Source organism: Silurus meridionalis, chromosome 18 (genome assembly GCF_014805685.1).
Source record: "Silurus meridionalis isolate SWU-2019-XX chromosome 18, ASM1480568v1, whole genome shotgun sequence".
NCBI classification, from domain to species: domain Eukaryota; kingdom Metazoa; phylum Chordata; class Actinopteri; order Siluriformes; family Siluridae; genus Silurus; species Silurus meridionalis.
Genome location: NC_060901.1, coordinates 23445032 through 23467914, shown reverse-complemented (window position 1 = coordinate 23467914; position 22883 = coordinate 23445032). Strand labels below are relative to the sequence as shown.

Here is a 22883-nt window from a genome sequence, read left to right as displayed (position 1 = left end):
TGAAATCAAACTCCCTACCTATTCTCTCTTTCCGGGCCATCTCTATTAAACACCCACGAATCAGGCCATTGTTTTGGAGTAATGATACGTTTTCCCGAAAGAAATCAAATTTTTCTTCGAAAAAGAAGAAGAAGAAAAAAACACAGGCTGGAGCTCTGGTGTGATTTTGAAAGTAGCTTCAACAGACAGACTCAATTATGAACACAATTACACAGCATTCAGATCCTGCACTAGGGGGAATTTTCCAGCCTGGTTTGCTGTGGTGAAGAGAATGATTATGAGGGTAATGGACTGAAAGAGTCTTTATTTGGACCATTGTAGGCTTCGAAATTGTGTATCTCGTGACTCAGCCCCTGTAATAAAGCCTTGTGACCTTGAATTACATGCAGAATAGCCCTCAACCACTTCAAACAGCATGCGCCGGTCCGGCCGTCCTCCCCGAAAAACATATTATCGGACAAAAGCTACATCATGGGGGCTCGATTAACATTCAAAAGCCTGCCTGAATGACCCTCAGGACCTGCTGCATTTTGTGCAGATGAAAGCAGAAAGAACGCAAGTTCATAGAGTTCTGTTTATCTCAGTTTTATTTTTCTTCTTCTTTGTTTTTCCCAGTCATCTTTCTTAGATCTTTTTTTTCTTACATGCGTCGGGCAGACCGTTTTTATCCAAGTGAAGCGATGCAGGAACTGGCAGCCATACAAGTGCCTCAGGTTCCTCCGACTGACCCTGAACGTGTGCGAGATCCAAAGAAGATGAGCACGGACAAATATTGCTGTGGGATTATGATGATAAACTCTCCCAGAACACAGGCATCATATACATTTAGGGCTTGTTTTTGCATTTGAAATTGAAATAGCACACAGGCAGATGATTGCATTTTACTCACTTTTCATCATTTTCGTCACGAAAGTAAAATCAAGTCCGATAATTGGCCAATGGCACAGTATGAATCCGCATGACTGACGTTACCGACGACCAACCGCCGAGTTTTTTCTGTAACTTGTCAACCAGTTTTACAGATTTTAGTCCAATTTACTCATTAGTGACTCCATCAAACAAAACTAAAATAACTTTTAATGACACTAACATCATAATTCTACAGAACATATGGCTAGGAGATGATCAGTTGGTACCTTATGATAAAATTCTCTCTCCATGGTCCTGGAGAATTTTCATACAGAAATCTTCCACTACTCTTTCCCATAACTTCATGGAGTGACTGATCAACTTTATTCCCCTGTCTTTACTGCTTGATCACAAATGCTAATAATAATCATAATAATAATAATAATAAACTCAACATCAAGTATCTTATATATTATGTTGTATTTAAATGTATAATAAATGATGTTTAACACAATATATCAAAGTATATGTATCCTACATATGTATAGAAACATTAGATTGACTTCCAGGATAGATTCTGGATCTACCTCAACCTGACTTAGAGGAACTTTTGATCAATTAATAATGTCTTGCTCTAAAGAGCACAATGTGTAATTTAGCTGGTAGAAAACATAAGGCAAATCAGATTTCAGCTATTATGATGCTGAAGCTTGTTGCCAGAAAAGTGTTTTTTGACCAAAATGTGCCACAGCCATGTCTGATCCTCCATATTTGATCTGGAAGTATCTGCTCTCCGAAAGCTACCACAATCTCTGTGTTTAACTCCATCATGCTATTGAGATCCAAGTACAACTATCTGATTTATCTTAACAAGAGAAATGAAATCCTTTTGTTTTCACGAGCCGGTTATCGACAATCGTTTGTGTTTCACTTCTTTGTGCTTCAGTCGTGCTTTTGCAATGTTATATTGATTTAAAGTCCACTGAAACCCCAGTCTGATTCAAATACATAAAACCAGATATCAATGCCAGGTTTCAAAAATCACGAGGCAGAGACTCTGAGACCTTATTGTAATCTAAACCATCTTATGGAATCCTTTACTCTAAAGTGCATAAAGAAGTGAAGGTATATTTTTTTTATCCCACAGCAGGGATTTAGCGGTGTCTAAAGAACACCTTCAATAGCCTGTTGCTATCGATCTTCTGAGTTGGAGGCTGATATTAGATGTTAGAAGTTTCGGTCGTTTATAAGGGAATGGAACAGAATCTGATCTCTGGGTTTCTTCATGTGGTTGCTGTAGTGCAGACTCATTAGTGTAAATCAAATAAATGGATATAAATAGAAATGGCAAAGAGGAAAGGTTGTTCTTGTAGGCTTGTCAGCGGTGAAGGAGTCTACAGAGAGCTGCCAATGTCTGTTCGCTGGATCCAGATTGGTGAAAAGCAAATTTTGGCAATCCTAGGGAACGAATCGATGGTTGGAGTTACAGTGCTTTGATTTTTTTGTTTCTTAATTTCCCCAAAAAAAAAACCCAAAAAAATAAAACGATTGGTATTCTTTCTTGGTTAACCTTTTTTTTTTTATTATTATTATTATTATTATTATTATTATTATTATTATTTTAGGAAAGTAACACTGTGTAGTATTTGCTTAATAGTGACAATCTGCCAGCTGTTGTTCTAAGCTTGTTACAGCAGCTGGCTTTGCGCAAGTGAAATAATGACTTCCATTCTTACGGGAATTTATTTGTCATTACATTTGTCAGGTTACAACATGATATAATAGATCCCCACACTGCTTCACTAGAAAATCTTGAGTAGGAATGTGCATCTCCATAACTGAGGCCAATACAATGGCCCTTTTTTTATATTTGTTTTTATTTTCCTGTTCTGTCTCCAGGAAAATGCAGCTCTACCTCTGCCATGTTAATCTCTATTCTCTGTGACCGCCAGGACATGCCTCTGTCTCTGTTGTTTTGAAAAACGTCAGAATTGAAGAGAAGTCAATCTACACTAACATTTATTATATAGCTTTTGGCAGACGTCTTTTTCGATTCAATTAATTTCTATTATCACTTTTATCAATCGACACTGTCTCAAAGTTGCGATAAAGAAATAAAGCGGTTATAAAGTTATATATATATACGTTTAGTGCCTATAAGTTTGATCCTTATAATTGTATAAGAATTGTATGAAGGAAAAATTCCTTGAGATGGAATGAAGAAGAAACCTTGAGAGGAACCAGACTTGAAAGTGAACCTGTCAACATCTGGATGCCTGTTATTCAGAGTGACTTACTAATACCTTATTTGTACAACTCTTACCTTGACTCTTACTTTGACCCCAACAATCCCAGGATTGGGTAGTGGTAGCTCAGTGTTTAAGGTGCTGGGTTACTGATCAGAAGGTCGGGGGTTCAAGCCCCGGTATAGCCAAGCTGCTACTCTTTGGCCCTTGAGCAAGGCCCTTAACTCTCTGTGCTCCAGGGGCGCTGTTTCTTGGCTGACCCTGCGCTCTCACCCCGGTTTCCAAGCAAGCTGGGATATGCAAAGAACAAATTTTACTGTGCTCTAATGTATATGTGACAAATAAAGGCTATTCTAAAAAAAAAAAAAAAAAAAAAATCATCATCAGATTTACCTTAAACTGACCAAGAAGAACTTTCGAGCTGCAATTTAAACTCGTAACCTTCATCGTAAACCGATGTGATGGCTGGCTTTCACTAAAGACTTGTTTATTACCATTTTGAAACTAAATATCTGATATCGCAATGATGGATCAGCATGCTGACATCAGCAATGGTTCATCTCACCCCTCTCATAAACTAAGATCTCAAACCACAAACTCTTATCCTGAACCATATAACTTTGGTCTCTCTTAACAAATGAAAGGGAAAACCCAACTTTCCTCATACCCAGTAGGATGGGATGTTACTCAGGCCTGAATCGAGAACTTCTGTCCTTCCTACGATATATATATTTCTTCTAACAGGTGTCAGAGGTATCTCGTATGTTCTTTGCTAGATGGAATATGAAACTCTGTACGGCTAAGGGAAGAGAATGCTAATTAAGCGTGAAAGAATAAAAATAAGGAACAAAAACATCAGTGTTAATCAATGAGAATTAGTTTCCTTGTGTCCATATCGAATGTACATGATGTTCCAATTCAAAAGTGTGAATTACAATCAATTGTGGAAAACAGTGTTTGTTCTGAAGGCTCCTGTCTGCACAGTGTGGAATATATTTGAAGCAATACTTTGGTGAAAACTGTTATTTTTCTTTATTTAGAGATATATTTTGGCTTGTCTTCTAGATAATGCGCATCTTAAATCATGACTTTTCCACCCAGAGTGTTGTTTCTTTACTACATTATATGATCAAAAGTATGTAGACACCTGACTCGTACAATCCTGTAAGTAAAACCATGGCTTTTTCATATGGAGTTGAAGTTGGAATACGCAGTAGTAAGATCAGGAACTGATGTCCATCAAGGAGGTCTGGAGTGAGGGTCAGGGCTCGAGTGCAGGACATGTTCATTTTTTCTCTCCAACCTTCACACACATTGTCTTAATAGAGCTTTTGGGCATCGTCATACCGGGTTTAAGTCTCCAGTGAAGAAAATGTGATGAGAAGAAAGTTTTCATTTAGTAGTTTAATGGGTTCCTTGGAACGATTCAAAGTGCTCTTTAGACTTTCAGAACAGATTACAGAATCCAAAGGTCCCAGCGGTTTATGAGTAAATAGTTCAGAACACATAGAATTGTGTAAGAAATCTGTAAAAACAACCCAGAATATCTTTTATAATTAAAATTCTTTAAAAAATTTTGCTTTGATGACAGCTTGGCACACTTTTAGCATACCCAGGTTTTGAGTGCTTGTTGGCTGCTTTTCCTTTACTCTCCAGTCCAACTTAATCCAAACCATGGTTTCTTTGCTGCAAATTGACCATGAAGACCTGAATCACACAATCTCCTCTGAACAGTGGATGTCTGCCACTTGAACACCAAGCAGTATTTATATGAATTGGTGCTTTCTGAGGCTGGTAATTTTAATAAACTTATCCCCTGCTGCAGAGGTAGCTCTTGGTCTTGGTCTACTGGGACGGTATTCATGAGAACCTGTTTCATCATGGCGTTCGGCATTGAGACTGGACTTGGGAATACATTAAAAGTTTGACTGACCTTCATTTCTTTAAGTAAAGATGGACTGTGTTTTCTCTTGAATGTTTCTTGCTATAAAATGGATTTGTACAGTAGTTGTAGTAGCACTAATAGAGCTGTCGACTCTGTACTCACCCTTTTCTCACCACAAGACAACGGTGGTCTAACGAGCACAATTAGAAGACAGGAAATGTCACAAATCAACTCTTGACAAGCAATCAGGTGAATTAAAACCTCCAAATGAATCTGATGAAAGAATGTTTTGAGTTTGTCTTTAAAGGAAAAGGGAGACACTTTGGACAATCATGTCATCTATAAAACATATTCTGGGTTGTTTAACAATTTGGAATTCTGGAATTGTACTACAGAATTCCATACGTGTTCTTTTTTAGTTTGAATGTCTTCAGTATTAATGTATGGTGTTGAAAAGAAAAAAAAAGAAAGCACATAAAGCGCATTTTTAAAGCGGTATGAAAAGGAAACTGTTCGAAATATAAGTGTGTTTTGGCACATTCTAATCCTAAAGCTTATGTGTATGGATTTAATCCTTTGAGCCTCCAAATAAACATTCTTTGTTTTACTTTACAAGTCTATGATGCAGTGGATTTGATATTCAGCCTTACAAGTGGTGGAAAAAAAACATACATTAATGCATAATTGTAAACGATTCCGAATCTTTTAGAGGAAATGGGAGGCCGGTGTTAAAAACAATATTGGAACGCAGCCATGGATGCTTTTTAAAAAAAAAAAAAAAAAAAAGCAAGTACGGGAAATGATGGTCCTGTTATCCTAGGACCAAACCTAGGCTTGTGTTAAGGAGATTATAAGAGACCTATTTCACACTCGCCATCAGAGCAGTAGGCGTTTTTTTTTTTTTTTTTTTTTTAAAGAGTGCAAAACTATGCAAAGTGTTTTTCAAGTCGATACCTTGTTCCATACACTTTGCAGTGCCGGGCCACTCGGCCTTCATGTTCTCGTCCAGCCACCTAGACAGCCGGTGCTCTCGCTGCATACTAAACAGCCTTCTACAATGGAGCATGCCAGAGCAGTAAGTGTCTCTTGGAGGTGCCTGTGGAGCACGATAAGGTGGCGAGACGTTCGTTCTCGCAGTCCGACACGGAAAAGCGCTCACGACCGTTGGCAGGCCGACATCTTGGAAAGTGATGGAAGGGTGTCAAGGCTTCATCTGCAGCAGCCCGGTTGCTATGACTGCAGAGCATGCAGTGTGTTTTTTTTGCGTTTTTTTATTCTTACACACCGAGTGGGCGTTTGTGTGATCCTGTGTGGATCTAAAGAGAACAATGGGTTTGGGTGGTATAGAGAGTTCCATTAGGAAATACAGGGTCATGTGCGTGTGCGCGTGTGTGTGTGTGTGTGTGTGTGTGTGTGTGTGTGTGTGTGTGTGTGTGTGTGTGTGTGGTGTTATCAGATGCATTAAATTCGAGTGGATTTCTGCGAAATTAGGCATCCTAACGCACAGTCATGTACACAGTCAGGTCAGGTCGAGCGTGTTCACGTGTGTGTGCAAAATGTTTAACCCGAATGCGAATTTACATACAATATTCTTGTGTATCCCAACATGTTTCAGGATACGGTGTAATCACCTCGTTCTGCTATGTCGCAGGCAGCACAGCTTTCAGGATTCCATGCACGGGAGCAGGAGCGCATCTCATTGTCATCACCGTCTATAGGTAGGAAGTGCACCCAGGAGGATTTCATGTTGTTCGGTTGCCATGTCAACACTATGCCTCGCTGCTACCCGAGACGTGGAAAGACGAAGAAGCCACGCTTGCAGCTAGAGAGCTAATAAAGCGTGTGAAATGGGAGAAGCTTATGAGCTCGACTGACTGAAGTCAGAGTGTCCACTGGGACGGGAAGAGCTGCCACCTCTGCACTACAGACAAACAAAAACATGCTACTATTAATGCTGCTGCTCTATTAAAAGAAAGTCGAAGAACTCTTTATACGGTGCAGAACCTAACAAGAAGTATGAGCCGGTTCTGCTCCAGAGCTCCCATCTTCACCTAGAGTGATGTTTTTTCAAACACATAAGCTTTCAAAGATTCAGCTCGAGCTGTGATCGTGGGCTGAGCTGATAAAGTAATGGAAACATAGCAGCGACGGCTCCCCCAGGGAAAGGAAATGGAAAGAGGAAGTGCGCAAAGGTAATGTAGAAATCCAGCCCAAGCAGCTATATACGATACAGCACATTTTTTAAAAGTCAGTGTAGGCCATGACAGGTCTAGATTGTTGTTCTTGGCTGACAGGAGTGAAACCTGATCTGGCTTCATCTGTTGCATCCATTTTATGCACATCCAGATGCGAACATTAACTAAAGCTCAATGAATGAAAGGTGAACATGGAAGCACAACCGTATACGATGTCTTTGGACTCCATGAAGATATGTTATACAAGGGTTGGAGTGGAAGATCTCCTGTGATATAGAGCTCTGACCTCAACCCTATTGAACACCTTTGGAATAAATTAGAACAAAGCCTCCACACTTCACCTACATCAGCACTTGACTTGATAAACATCCCTTGTGGCTGAATGAACCTCACAAGGAACATCTTCTCATAGAAGAATGCAGGTTATTCTAAAAGCAAATGGAGACTTTAAAAAAATAATCAATATATTTGTCCATGTAGTGTAAGTTCAATGTTGTCTATACACTATATTGCCAAAAGTATTGGGTCACCTGACCTTTCCTATATCCCTATATGTGGTTCTTTTCTAAACTGTTACCACAAATCTGGAGGCACTCAATTGTACAGTACGTCTTTAGATGGCACTATAATCAAATTTTGCATTCACTTGAACTCTGAAACCCAAAACCTGTTCCAGCATGGCGATGCCCCTGTGCACAAAGTGAGTTTCTTGAAGATCTGGTTTACATGCTTTGGAGAGGAAGATCTTGCTGCTATAGAGCTCTGATCTCATCCCTACTGAACACCTTTGGGTCTCCTCACCTACATCAGTACCTGCCTTTCATAACACCCTTGTGTCTGATGAACACAAATATCCATCACTCCAAAATCTAGTGGAACATCTTCCCAGAAGAGTGGAGGGAATTATAAGAGTGAATTGGGACTAAATGTGAAATGCAATGCTCAAAAAATCACATACCGTACTTATGACCAGGTGTCCCAATACTTTTGCCGATATAGTGTATGTAAATTATTGCCTTGGACTGCTGACATGAGATAATACAAAACCAAAATCCAGGTTTTTTTCTCTTCTTTTGCAGTAATAACCAGTCAGAGCGACCTCATATGTATGATTGATGTCATACATTATATTCATGCAAAGTAAAGATGATTGACCTTCACTACTCTCTATGATCATGTCTACAATTCATACTGTCAACAACAACAACAACAACAAAAAATAGAGATAAAATTGATTTATGTCTATAAAGAAACAAAAAGAAAAATCTAGCGTCAGGTATTACACACAATTTCTTTCTATCGTTCTAGAGGTTTCTAATGATCAGTGGAACTCTGTCGCCAATGTTTCAGCCTTCACCATCGAATTACCACAGGTGAGAGTTTTCTTGTTTTTGCGGATTTAAGAATATGACTATTGTAGTAATATTAATTGCCAGAGCAGCTGCTGAATTCCATCAGTAAGCATTTATTCACACTTACATTTCATAAATCCCTCAATCAAATCTTTATGGAAATTGAGGTCTGAAACACAGACACACTAAAACACTGACGTCTTTCTCATCTTGTGAACTTTTTTATTTGGTTCTAGTTTTAAATATATTATTTTATACTGCATTGAATTATATTTATGAATGTATTACACTATATGAACAAACGTATTGGGACACCTGGCTTTTCCAGCCGCTTGTGGTTCTTCTTTAAACTGTTACCGCAAACTTGGAGGCACTCAACTTGTATAGGACGTTGCCTTCACCTTAACTAGGAGACCCGAACCTGTTCCGGCATAACACTTCCCCTGTGCACAAAGTCATCTCAATGAAGATATGCTCTATATGGGTTTGAGTGGAAGATCTCCTGCTATAGAGCTCTGATTTTAACCATATTGAACAGCTTTTGGGCTGAATTGGAACTGCACTCCACCAACTCCACAAATCTCCACAAGATGTAGTGGAACATCTTCTCAGAAGACAAAAAGTAAAATGAGATGTTCAAAAAGCGCACACACATCTTTTTTTTCATATAGTAGTATATTTCTATAGTAAAAATGACTACACACGAACTTCCATCCATCTTCTATAGCGCTTATCTCGCACAGGGTTTTGGGGGGTGGAGCCTATCATGAGGGTACAATGCAGTGGACACACTGGGTACACAATCACACCACACACACACACACACACACCAGTTCTACGCACTACAGACATGTTGGAAATGTTAGCCTACAACAGGTCTTTGGAATGGGGTAGGAAAACAAATCACCAAGAAATCACCAAAAACATAGGAAGAACATGCAAACTGAGTGCTCACAGGGTAGAGGCAGGACTTGAACCTCCCCAACTCCAACCATGCTACTTATTAAATTGTGACGTCTAGACGACTGGGTCAGAACATCTTTAAAACTGCAGCTCTTGTGGGCTGTTCCTGGTCTGCAGTGCTCAGTATTTATCAAAAGTGCTCCAAGGAAGAAACAGTAGTCCGAAGGGAACCAACATATTAATAGGAGCATTGTATGTGGTTCTTCCCTAAACTGTTACCCCAAAAATATTGAGGCACACCCTTGTGTAGGACATCTTTGGATGTGGTAGCATGAAATTCTCCATTCATTTTGAACTAGGAGACCCAAATCTGTTCCAGCATGATCTAGTTGAACATCTTCCCAGAAGAGTGAAGATATTATAACTGCAAATAGGGACTAAATGTGGAATGGGATATTCAAAAAGCACAAATAGTTTGATAAGGTGTCTACAACCTTTTTATTTTTATTTCAGTCGATTAATAAGACCAAATCACCTCAGGGTGTAAGAACATAATCAACCTCATGGTGGTAACAGTGTTTCTGCTTCATTTTGAATCACGACCACACCGTCGCTGATTGTTTTTTTATGTGTGTTTTGTTGATTATTTAAAGTGCTGCTGCTGTGTGACAATTGCTTGTAGCATTCCAAAGTACTAGCATGTACGCTAATCCTTGTGTTTAGTTATAGACTTCTTTGTCTTAGTCATGGCTTTCTTTGTCTTAGCTCTTTCTATCAGATATTCTCTCACTTTATTAGCATAGTCTCACATCGTTTCCTCATCGTTTGATAAAGAGACCAAACCAAACACAAATTAAAGATCATTGCTTTGACCCAGACAACCACAACTATAAATAAACATCCAAATGTGGCTTTGTCTTATCTGCTATAAGAAGAATAGGCATGCCGAGTAATTGCAGTACAGCGAGAGAGTTTAGTGATAGGACGTGATAAATAATAGAGGATAGGTTGTAATTTTTCCGAGGAGCAAAATTAGCGCCCGGAAGCTACGCAAATAACTCTGACAACGCCACCCTGGCTGCTTATATCCACGATACATGGTCCATTCGCTCAAAAAAAATGTACTTCATGTAAGGAATTAAGATTGACCCTGTGAGAAATGACTTGTGCTTTCTAGCACTCGGGCTTTGTGACAGCTAATCAAACTCTGCTTTGATTGTGGTAATCTATAACTGTTCCAAATAAGCGGCGCCCATTTGAAGAAAGCGATAGAAATCAATGGCTCTGCGAAAAGCACCCAAGGTTTCACGTTACCTTGTGTAAACCCTCTTGGATTTCATCAAACTCCGTATATTAATGGGGAGAAATAATAGCGAAGAAACTTTATTTGAAGTCTGCATTGATCAATCATAGCTTGTAGGTGTATAATGATTTATTTTCATTCTAGTAATGCTCACAAAAAATCTCCAGTGAAATGCTTTATACCACAGAACTGTAGACTTCCAAAGTCATTCTGAAAATTTATCCATTTTCAATATCAGCAGCTCTAACATCATTGTTTCTGTGGTTTTCATAGACCTGTATGGTGGACACAACACATTTTTGAACCCTAGTAATAAATAATTAACGTACACGTATATGGAAAAGTACTGGGGCACCTCGGAAAAGCATTTTCAGCTTGTGGTTCTTCCCCGACCTGCTACGACTATTGTAAACGATGCCTTTGGATGCTATAGAATTAAATTCCTTCACTTGAACTAGGAGACCCAAACGTGCTACAGAGCTCCAACCCTGTTGAACTCCTTTGGGATGAATTGGAACGGCACCCCAGGGCCTCCTCGCATCAGCACCTGACTCAATAACACCATTTTGGCTGAATGAGCCCAAATCTTCACAAAAATTTAGAGTGGAGTTTGTTATGAGAGCTCTGACTAGTCTGCTACACTGACTCAGGACTACAGTTTGTTTTTGATCATCATCACCCTGCAACATTGTATATCTGTAATAAATGGACATTCGGTGCAACCGAGATGAGGATGGGTTCCCTCTTGAGTCTGGTTCCTCTCAAGGTTTCTTCCTTATGCCGTCTCGGGGAGTTTTTCCTTCACCACAGTCGCCACCGACTCACCCATCAGGGACAAACTTACACTTATAAAGAACATATTTTTAATCACCACATTATCTGTGTAAAGCTGCTTTAAAACAATGTTCATTGTTAAAAGCGATATACAAATAAAAATGTATTGAATTGAATTGAACTAGTGATCTCTCTAACCATCCAATCAAAGGACGTGAAAAGGCTGATGTTACTGTACACCTGCTGGATGGCCCCTTTATGACCAACTCGAAATCTGATTGGTTAAAGCAACAGCTTCAAGCAACATGGGTTGTAAGATACAGGGTCCTGCAGTGTTGATCCTAAAGGCTCGAGGCAGATTATTATGACCTCAGCAACAAGTAATGAAAAGGTTGAAATCTGATTGGATAGAAACCCCAATGTATAGAGAAATGTTATGAACTAATGAAAATAGACTATTGGGAATAATTTAATGAATATTCATGGACTAAAAAATATACAAATCCACCAGATAAGACCTTGCTGGGCATTACCTTGATCATTCCTATAGATTTTGGGACTTGTATGGCGGATTGTTTAAGCGCTTTAAACCTTGTTGGAAAGCAGATAAAGCAACTGGGTTCTCTTTTTTTTTTTTTAGCACTTTGTAACAGTTTTGCAACAACATTTTCAGGAGGAATGATTTAATTTGCAGACATTCCACAGCAATAAACCAAACAATTAACCAATAAAAATGTATGACCATGATTTCATTCCTAAATAAATCTGTTATCTTTAGCAAATCATAGCGAATTCTCACTGATTAGGACATGCAGCTATAGAAAAATATCAGCTTTGGGGTTGTAATAGCATATAAATCATAGCATTGTGTTTCTTAGATAATCATTTTCATTTTTTTTAATAACAGCATGTTTTATTTCTTATCTAATGAGGCTTTATATTGTGTTCAAATTATAATCAAGTTTCCTACGAAGCATTGCTACTAAATTATGTATAATTATAAATCAGTCCACCTTTAAAGCTTAATGATGACACATGGCTGCTTGTAGTGTTAATGGTAGTTTTAGTGCTGTTTCAGATACTAGGCCATCTAGGTTTTGTAAAACACATCTGTAGTGGAGAAATGTGGTCTGGAAATAAAAAATGCTAGAGATCTGAAATCGGATGCCGGCGGGAGGCCTGGGGAATTGATGGGCTGCTTAGTGCCTCATTACAGACTCTGCACAGTGGAAATCATGGCGACATGCCTCCATTAATAAGCACTGACTAGTCGCCTGATAATATTTCACCTCCTTAGTGCCTTCGAACATGTTTAAACTCAAGAGAGTGTCTGTACGGCTCTGCATTATGGGCTATACCCTGAAGGATCTAACAGAACAGTGCCTTTTTCTAGGACTTTTATACAGAATTGTGACGTCTACCCGAAATCCACTCTCGCTCCAACACTAGGGTTGCGAAGGGGTGGGAAATTTCTCATAAATTTTCAGAACTTCCAGGAACTTTGTTTTAGGGAATTATGGAAGTATTCCTGTTTGGAAACGTACCGTAATCTTTTTGATGGGAATATTTGGGAATTTAAGGGAATTTATAGGAATATATGGACAATTCATTTGAAATTTGGGGAAATTTCTATAAACTTAACAACCTATAGAAGCATTAATATAAAGATTTTTATCAGTTTGAATGTTGGAAATATTTCTATTTGGAAACTTACCAGAAATTGATGGGAATTTCAGATAATTTATAGGAATATATAGACAATGTCCATATATTGTGGTAGCTCAGTGGTCACTCTTGGGGCCGTTTCACTGTACTGTAAAAAGTACAGTGACAAGTATAAAGCACCTATAGTGTAATCTGAAGAGAAAAAAAAAAAATCAGATCTTGAAATCTAATTTTACGGCTGCTACTGAATCGATTGAAGTCCAGCAAACAGAGTATTATTCCATGTTGAATTTGAATATTGTCAACTAAAATTCAACAATGTAGGTTGTGTATTTTTTAAGTACAGCCTTCTGAAAATTATCCACTTTTTAAAATCCATTTGAGGTAAAATAAGTCCTGAAAAAATTGGTAAGGTAGGACTTCTAGTTATTGTACTTGGACTGTACTTTGAACTTTATTTATATGATCAGATTTGTAGGCCAAGTCAATACTCTTTCCTCAAACTATTGCTAAAGCATTTTTGCAGTGTGGCCTGAAAGCATTATCCTGCTGAAAGATTCCACTGCCATTAGGGATATGTGATTCATCAGATCAGGCCACCTTCTTCCATTACTCCATGGTCCATTTCTGATGATCACATGCCAATTATAGTAGCCAGCATGGAAACTCTGGCCGGATTGCATTTATGCAGCCTCATAAAAATCACGCAATATGTCCTGATGCCTTTCTATCTCAACCAAAGGCACCCTTCCTGTGGATGGAGATCTCTTTGATTGGAAGAGCTGGGGATGATTTTGTACCAACGGCCTGTGTTCCATAAGATTACAGAGCAACATAGGAGCTTTGAGGATGGATTTTGACTGTAGTTAAAGTCAACAGTTCCCTACAATGGCTCAGGACCACAGGTTGCATTTAATCACCCATCACTGCAAACCTCAACAATGCTGGAACTGTAATGAATGGACATTTGGTGCAGATGAGAATGGGTTTCTTTTCAAGTCTGGTTCTTCTGAAGGTTTCTTCCTCATGCCATCTCTCAATAAAATGAATTCTGTGGGATGGGAACAGATTGGCTAGTCATTATTTCCCAGGTACATCAATACAACTTGAGATCCTTGAGATCACTGGTCAACTGGTGTTTTATTCCTTTGACCACTTTACATACCAAGAACACCCCCAGAAGACCTGCTGTTTTGGAGATGCTCTAACCCAGTCTTCCAGCCATCAGAATTTGGCATTTGTCACATGGATACTTATTCAGATCCTCTTTCCCATTTTCTCTTCTTCGAACACATCAACTTTGAAAAATGAGTTCGAGTCTGGAGTTTCTTCATCATTTATTCCTCTCAAAATGTTCTGCTTGATGTTGAACTGACGCTGCAAAAGGTTGAGTAGATCCCATGTAGCCTAAAACACCATGAGGGTAATTTTAACAGAAATGTGGTACTTTGTTACTTAATGGGCCACATGATAGACATGCAAATAGATATGCTTTCCTTTGACCACCTCGTTTAGATGATGCTCATCCATAAGATTTTCGAATTTTTTCAGGGATTCATCAGAAACGTCTCCTTCGAAAAAAAGCGACTAAAAACCTTGGTACCCCTGGTATTAAAGATGGAGTGAGTGCTTGTTATTTAATCTTGGACTTTTCTAAGAATTCATTGTCAGGATTAAAAATAGTCCAACGCTTTGGATGCTTTTCTACAATCCTTTTTGGCGCTTTAAAACAAATGTCCAGTTTTGGTATCCAAAGCCTGGACATGCTTTATTTTTTTAACTGCCTATTCACAACAGACAGAGCGGTAATGAGTAGATCCTTGTCTCATATTCCTAATCTACGAGTCATGCTCAGAGCACTTGGATCCTCCGCAGAACAAGCTGTACCACCAGAGATGCCCAGATGGCAGGGGGCTGGGCGTGCGTCACGGTGCGCCATCTGATTGGCAACACGTCTACGCGGTCGCAAGAAAAACAATCACACTTGACTATGATTGCATCTCATCTGCTTGTATCAGATTCGCCTGGATCACACAGGTGGCCTTGCAGCCTGCAACTGCAACATCTCACACTTTTTGACTTTTACCGTGTTTGCTAGCGACGGTGGACGTTTATTTTCTTTGCCTGTCTATTTAAACACACGTTCTTGCTATTGTTCCCAGGGGCAGAGGAGCATATTGCAGATTTTGCTGTTATTCTAATCTTGCCTTTGGGACATCAAAAAACCTGTACAGTGTGAGTCATTGACATTCATATCTTTCCAGCAGGAGAGGAGAAATAGAAAAAGAGAGAGCGTGAGAGAGAGAGAGAGAGAGAGAGAGAGAGAGAGAGAGAGAGATCTGTACACCCCTGCCTAATGTGGGTCCAAGAGCTACCGCCCACAGACTGTTGAAACGTCATTTACACAGGAGGAGGAACAGGAATGGTGTATACACACACACACACACACACACACACACACACACACACACACACACACACATGCAGAGCCAATTAATCTTCTCTGTCTGCTCACACACAGACAGATTACAGAATTCAGATTCACAAAGCTTGACAGTGCTTATAGTTCACCTGGGTGTTCAGACTGAACTATGGTTTGTTGCTGCCAGTCGTCTTTTCTCTCCTTTTTCTCGTTCTCTCCGTCTTTGAATCGCTACAAGTAATAAATAGGTGATGCACGTGACAAGGCAGCTTCTGTCACTCGTGCTCAACTGCGGATCGCGTATGTATCCCGTATAAGTAGAAGCAGTGTGAAGAACGTGGGGAAATAAAGGAATAATAGTAAAAAAAAAATTTAATGATATTTTATTAATAATAAGAATTGATTTTAATTATTGAAATTATTATTATTATTACTATTTTTGATCTTCTGCATCCAGGCTGTGTGTGTTTGTGTCTGGAGCCATAGGGGGTCTGAAGCATGTGGGAAGCAGAGAGCAAAGGACAACTATAAGGTCTCTCTCTTTCTTTCTTTCTTTCTTTCTTTCTTTCTTTCTTTCTTTCTCTCTCTCTCTCTCTCTCTCTCTCACACACACACACACACACACACACACACACACACACACACACACACACACACACACACGCCGAAAGTCTGTTCCACCCTGACCTATTGAATATCCAAACAAAAGGAATGGCAGTATATGGATATATGTTTTAATATGGATTATTCTATCTATCTATCTATCTATCTATCTATCTATCTATCTATCTATCTATCTATCTATCTATCTATCTATCTATCTATCTATCTATCTATCTATCTATCTATCTATCTATCTATCTATCTATCTATCACCCTGAACTACACCTGTTGATGACATGATCTAAATACAAATATAGAAATACACAAAGTGTATCAATCAGCTAGATTTGTGATCATGTGTTCCAGCTCCATACTCAAGCTCTTAAAATCAGGGCTGTGGTGCTGTAGGTGCAGAAAACTCAAGACCTTTCAGTCCTCAATAACAGTGTCTTCATGGAGATTACATTGAGCACTGGGGGGTTTCGATGCTGGAACATGTTTGGGTCTTTGATTGAAGTGAACACGTTTTTGAAAGTGTGCTGTATATAGTTAGCAGTGCCTCTAGTGCATGAAGATGATGGATTTGTGACTGTACCACTGATGAGATGATGAAATGAGATGAGATGAGATGAGATGAGATGAGATGAAATGTAATTAGATATGAGATTATTAGATATATTTTATAATAAATAATTATAATTAGATATGTAATTATGTAATGAGATGTTATGAGATAAGCAGCGATGGGATGTGATGAGATGAGTTGGAGATATGTGATGTGATGGTGATGTGATGAGATGTGATTCGATTAGATGAGATGTGATTAGAAGTGATCTGATGAGATGGAGATATGTGATGAGATGTGATGCGATGTGATGGTGATAATAAGATGAGATGAGATGGAGATATGTGATGAGATGTGATGTGATGGTGATGTTGAGTTGAGTTGAGTTGACATGAGATGAGATGGAGATTTGTAATGTGATGTGATGTGATGAGATGTGATGGTGATAAAGAGTTGAGTTGAGTTGAGTTGAGTTGAGTTGAGTTGAGTTGAGTTGAGATAAGATAAGATAAGATAAGATGAGATGAGATGAGATGAGATGAGATGAGATGAAATGAAATGAGATGGAGATATGTGATGAGATGTGATGTGATGGTGATAATGAGTTGAGTTTTGTTGAGTTGCGTTGAGTTGAGTTGAGATGAAATGAGATGGAGATATGTGATGTGATGTGATGTGGTGTGATGTTGGTGTGCTGTGATGTTATGTGATGAGATGATATCTGATGAGATGATGATGTGCTAACATGATATGTGATTGATGGTGCGCACGGCGTGAGGCTTTGGTGCGCAGCTGCTGCATCTTCTACCCTCTATCCCTCCTCCCACTCCTCCTTCCCATCCCTTCTTCCTACCCCTCCTTCCTTAACTCCTGCACTTGTTGCAGCGCGGCGATCACGTGACCGCGCTGCGCTTTGAACAGGCGTCATAAATATGCAGCGGAGCGCGCGCGATGCACAGCCCGAAGAGCCGCCGCACACGCACAGCGCGCGCTCCGCTCCCGGTGCGCCAAAGACCTGAGAGCGCGTGCAGTTTCGTTTCTTTTCTTTTTTTACACGTTTAAGCGTGTACAATGTAAGTTTTTTAACATCATATAGAGATTTTTATGTGATTGGATTATTCTTTGGAGACGACCGGAGAACCCGGAGATACCCAACATCTGCGGGAACTATGTGAAGGTACATAACAACACTTATTTATTTATTTATTTATTTATTTATTATTTACTTATTGTGTATTTTGTGGTTGAAACATACTTTTGTTGCATGCACTTTTTTATTGCAAATTATTGCACATAAACTGATTTTAGGTATTGTTTCAAAGCGCATTATTATTATTATTATTATTATTATTATTATTATTATTATTGTTATTATTTTTATTGGTTTTATAATTATTATTATTATTAGCACTAGTAGTAGGAGGAGTAGTAGTAATTTCTTTCTTTTTTGTTTTACATTACAGCTACTTAGAGCATTTTTTAACATTTATTTTCTTTGTTTTTTTTTTTAATCAAAATGCAACCAGTGATAACATTCAAAACATGCAAAAAGATTGATAAGAATAATTAAATAGATAAATAAATACATAATTATAAATGATAAAAATAAAACAGTGCGTGTTTGAAAAATAAAAATAAATTAAACGGAAAGGAAAACATTTCTTTTTGATTCGGGTCGACTGCGACCTCTGGTGGAAGTGTTTGGCAGTGCGTATTTGGCAGTGCGTATTTGGCAGTAAACCCCAGTAAACAACGCCGTCAATCAACTTCTGCTGAATTAACTGGAGGCAATCAGCTAAAACGATATCACGTTGTTCTGATGTTATACAGCAGTTAAAGTAATTGAAGTAGCATGTCCCTATAAATCAGGATGCTGGAGTCGAGGTGTCTGTCTGCTGTGCGTTAGAGACTCATTATTCACAACAAAATGCATCTAATTTCTTCGATGAGCAGCTGGTTAACGGTGATTCCCCAGTGTGCAGACCCTAGAGGACCCCTCAGATGAGAACTGTTCCCTGAAAATTAAAAAAGTTGATGTTCAATCAGCTCGAGCATATGCAGCGTTTACGCCCTCGAAGGTTTGCTCTGCAAATCTGTTGGGAGGGGGGCAGGGGGTACTAAAAGCTTTAGGATACCATTTACCTTGAATGCACTTTCTTTGGCTCCATCCTGAACTTGGTGATGCATCAGCCTTTTCATTTACTCTCCAGAGGTTTTGTGGTTAGGGTCAGTGTGTGTGTCTGTAGAAGATAAGACTCTAAATTCTAACTCACTGTCCACACTATTTTCTCCACCGCATATAATAGGTTTCCTGAAACATCCTCGGCCACATTGTTCCCTCCTCAGCGGCAGACATGAAGTCTGTTCTGGATGGCGTGGCAGACACCACCTTCAGGACGATCACCTCTGGGCTCCAGTACCTTGGGTCCAACGACGCCAGCTACGATGACCCTACTATCGACGCCGATTTTGTCAAAGGCAGCTACTCGTTTCAGAAACCACCATCTGCATTCCGCAGCAGCTCCTTCTCGGATAAAATCGGGCCGGACGAGGAACTTATCATCAAAGGGCTTCCCTTTTATCCCACCAACGGCACTGATCTTTTTGGGAACCAGAGCCTGGGTGAGGAAGGGGCGAGTGTGCAGTGCGGGGAAAACTTCATGGACATGGAGTGCTTCATGATTCTGACTCCGAGTCAGCAGTTGGCTGTGGCAGTCATGTCTCTGACCCTGGGGACCTTCACGGTTTTGGAGAATCTGGTGGTTCTGTGTGTGATCTTGCACTCACGCACACTGCGCTGCAGACCTTCATATCACTTTATTGGTAGTCTGGCTGTGGCAGATTTGCTGGGTAGTGTCATTTTTGTGTACAGTTTCTTGGACTTCCACATCTTTCGCCGCAAAGACAGTCCCAACATATTCCTGTTTAAGCTTGGGGGTGTCACGGCGTCCTTTACCGCCTCGGTTGGGAGTCTGTTTCTCACAGCCATCGATCGATATATCTCAATCCATCGTCCGCTGGCCTACCGGCGCATCGTGACGCGAACCAAGGCAGTGATTGCTTTCTGCATGATGTGGGCCATTTCCATCATCATTGCGGTGCTTCCACTGCTCGGATGGAACTGCATACGCTTGAACTCTGTATGTTCAGACATCTTCCCGCTCATCGACGAAAACTATCTGATGTTCTGGATCGGTGTGACCAGCGTCCTTGTGATTTTCATCATCTACGCATACATGTACATCCTGTGGAAGGCCCACCACCATGCGGTTCGAATGCTAAGCCGGACCTCGCAGAAAAGTCTGGTGGTTTATTCCACGGATGGCACCAAGGTCCAGACCCCCCGACCCGAGCAAGCTCGGATGGACATTCGCCTTGCCAAGACGCTCGTTCTCATTCTGGTGGTCCTGGTGATCTGCTGGGGTCCCTTGCTGGCCATCATGGTCTACGACCTTTTCTGGAAGATGAACGACGACATCAAGACGGTGTTTGCTTTCTGCAGCATGCTCTGCTTGCTTAACTCCACCGTGAACCCCATCATTTATGCACTGAGGAGTAAGGATCTGCGCCGGGCCTTTTTGGCCACCTGTCAAGGCTGCAGGAGCAGCAGCATCACGCAACAGTTGGATAACAGCTTGGAGTCAGACTGCCAGAATCGCCACCTGCAGATCCACGCCAACCGGGCGGCCGAGAGCTGTGTCAAGACCACTGTGAAAATAGCCAAAGTGACCATGTCCGTTTCGACCGACACTTCCGCCGAAGCTGTCTAATGCCCTAGAAAGTTCTGGGGCATGAAAAAGGGAAGGAATCATAAAAGCCATGTGCTAAATATTTTGGCATGAAAGTGTGTCCATATCAAGTTCAGCTGTGGCTCACAAGGGATCAAGGGGAACTGATACCGACAATAATAGACCAAGGGTTTCAAATGCAGCACAAAAAAATGGGCAGTTCATTCGTTTCCATTGTTGGATGATGTGTGCCATCATGGCATATTAGTATTAAAGTGCCAAAATCCGTTCTCCTGATGTGAGAGCATCCTTCTCAATCATGGCATCCGTTCTTGTATTGGGATTCCTACCGTATTCTTTGTGCCATTTTTCCTCAGTCATATCAATCACGTGTGGATGTCGTTGATTGTCCTCATGAAGGCTTACTACAGTATATTTTTATACTTTGGAAAAGAAAAGAAAAATCAGGTTCTTGAACAATTCAATCTTCTCTCATTGGGACAAGGGGCTATCGATCTTTTTTTCTTATGAACATGTTTAAAGATGTACTGTATGTAGATATTGTAAATATCTGGTAATACACTGTACTATATGTATAATCTGTTTAGTAGTGCTCAAATACGAATCACAGTTCTTTCGATATCTGTTAAATCGAGTCTGTTAGTGATGGTAGTAAGACGTTCATATAGTGAAAAATTGGCGACTGTACTCCGGAACAAATATACAGTAACATGAAGAGTGTAACTTGAATATCGTTCATTATTGTGTTCAGTCTTTATTTATGTGGTGTTGTTTAGAGGATTCTTATCCCATTGTTGGTTTTGGGTCTCCTCACTTATTCTGACTGTTTCAGAGGGTTTTCTTTTCCTTTTTTTAAACCATGAATCGACTGTTTAGAAAAAAAAAAAAACGTGCTGTACGCTTTGATGGACTAATCCAGGAGGAAGATCATGGTAAATCACCATTGCCTAGCCAGAACAAAGAATACTTTAGGAGCTGAGAAAAGACATGGACATCTTGTGTGTGAAATCTTGCTATTCAGTAATAACAATATTAAACTGTAATGTGGTGTTATTCCTTGTGGTTTCTGTTACTGGTGTGGCCGAAAAAAAAAAAAAACATTAAAAAAAACAGGCCAGTTCCTGTTATGTCTTTTTATGCAGAATATAGCATAAAATAAAAAATAGCAGTCTCTGGAAACATTTTTCGGGTTCGGACACGAGACTTCGATAGTTTTAAACGGCAATACCGATAACGATAGTGACATGTAAAAAAAAAAAAACGTCAGAAAATAAAATAAAACAATCCAGCTGTACCATGTTTCATGTATTGTGGTATTGATAGTGATGAACTCAATCTGATACTGTTATGTATAGCATTTTCTGTTTCCTTGGGGGGAAAGAAACCTTAAAGTTATGGTGTGCTGGCTACACCTTGGATATAAATCAATCACAGCTGCAGTCGAGTCCTGAGATATATATAGATATATATATCTTTCTTTTTTTTCTTTTTATAGGTAACTTTCCAAAGTATGGTAAATTTTGAATTCCTATAGGTTCAGATTAAATCTAGTCACAGACTCAGTTAATAATTCTACAGTATATTAAATAGCACCTGAAATAGTTAACAATTTGCACAATTGGACCGAATCCCACTAGTCCTTTGAAAAGATTAATCTGCGGGTTAGAACTAGTCATATGTAAATCCGAATCTTGGCGCATTTTATTGACATTGACATATCGCTTGAGCCGCCATTTACCGCGAACATTTACCTCGTTGCTGACTTTTCCCTGCCATCGTTATGTGTGTGGAGTGGAGATTAAACACCACCAAACCTTCAAATGGCTTTTGTTCCAAAGTGGCACATGAACATCTGATACCATTGACGCTATGACAACTTGTAATTAACACTTTGCAATGTGGTCTGTTTTAAGGTTTTCAATAAAGTCACAACTGACCAGACGTCTCCTGGGTGTGATCCTGTTTTATTAACCCACTGCTCCTGCTAGTGGATTTATTAAAGTGGATAAAGTGGATCCTGATGATTAATAAATGGGTATTTTCTCATCTGTTGAAAGTATCTGTGTGTCCAGAGTCATCATGAAGAGAAAATTAATAATGACCAAAGGGTGTTAAAAGAAGTATATTATCACTGGTGGACTGGAGATTTGAAGGACTTGGTAAGAAAATAACAGGTCAACCCAGACACAAATATATGGACTTTTACAGCAATATGTGGTTCTTCCACCTATTCAAACTGCTACCACAAACTTGGAGGCGCACAATTATCTTTGGTATCATGAAATGTTCCCTTTACTCACATCAACTAGGAAACCCAAACACCAAACACCCTCCAAAGCCTAGTGGAACCCCCAGAAGAGTGGAGGTTATAA

At 39.6% G+C, this 22883-nt stretch overlaps 1 protein-coding gene across 1 annotated transcript; it reads left to right on the top strand.

Moving 5' to 3' along the window:
- Nucleotides 1-17457: 17457 nt before the first annotated feature.
- On the top strand, nt 17458-22452 carry cnr1 (cannabinoid receptor 1). The gene is made up of 2 exons (XM_046874388.1): nt 17458-17939; nt 19069-22452. The coding sequence occupies exon 2, from the start codon at nt 19117-19119 to the stop codon at nt 20530-20532; it is 1416 nt and encodes a 471-aa protein (XP_046730344.1). The 5' UTR covers nt 17458-17939; nt 19069-19116; the 3' UTR covers nt 20533-22452.
- Nucleotides 22453-22883: the final 431 nt, after the last annotated feature.

Coding starts and splice junctions, on each gene's coding strand:
- cnr1 (XM_046874388.1), top strand. CDS start 19,117: ATGAAGTCTGTTCTGGATGGCGTGGCAGACACCACCTTCAGGACGATC.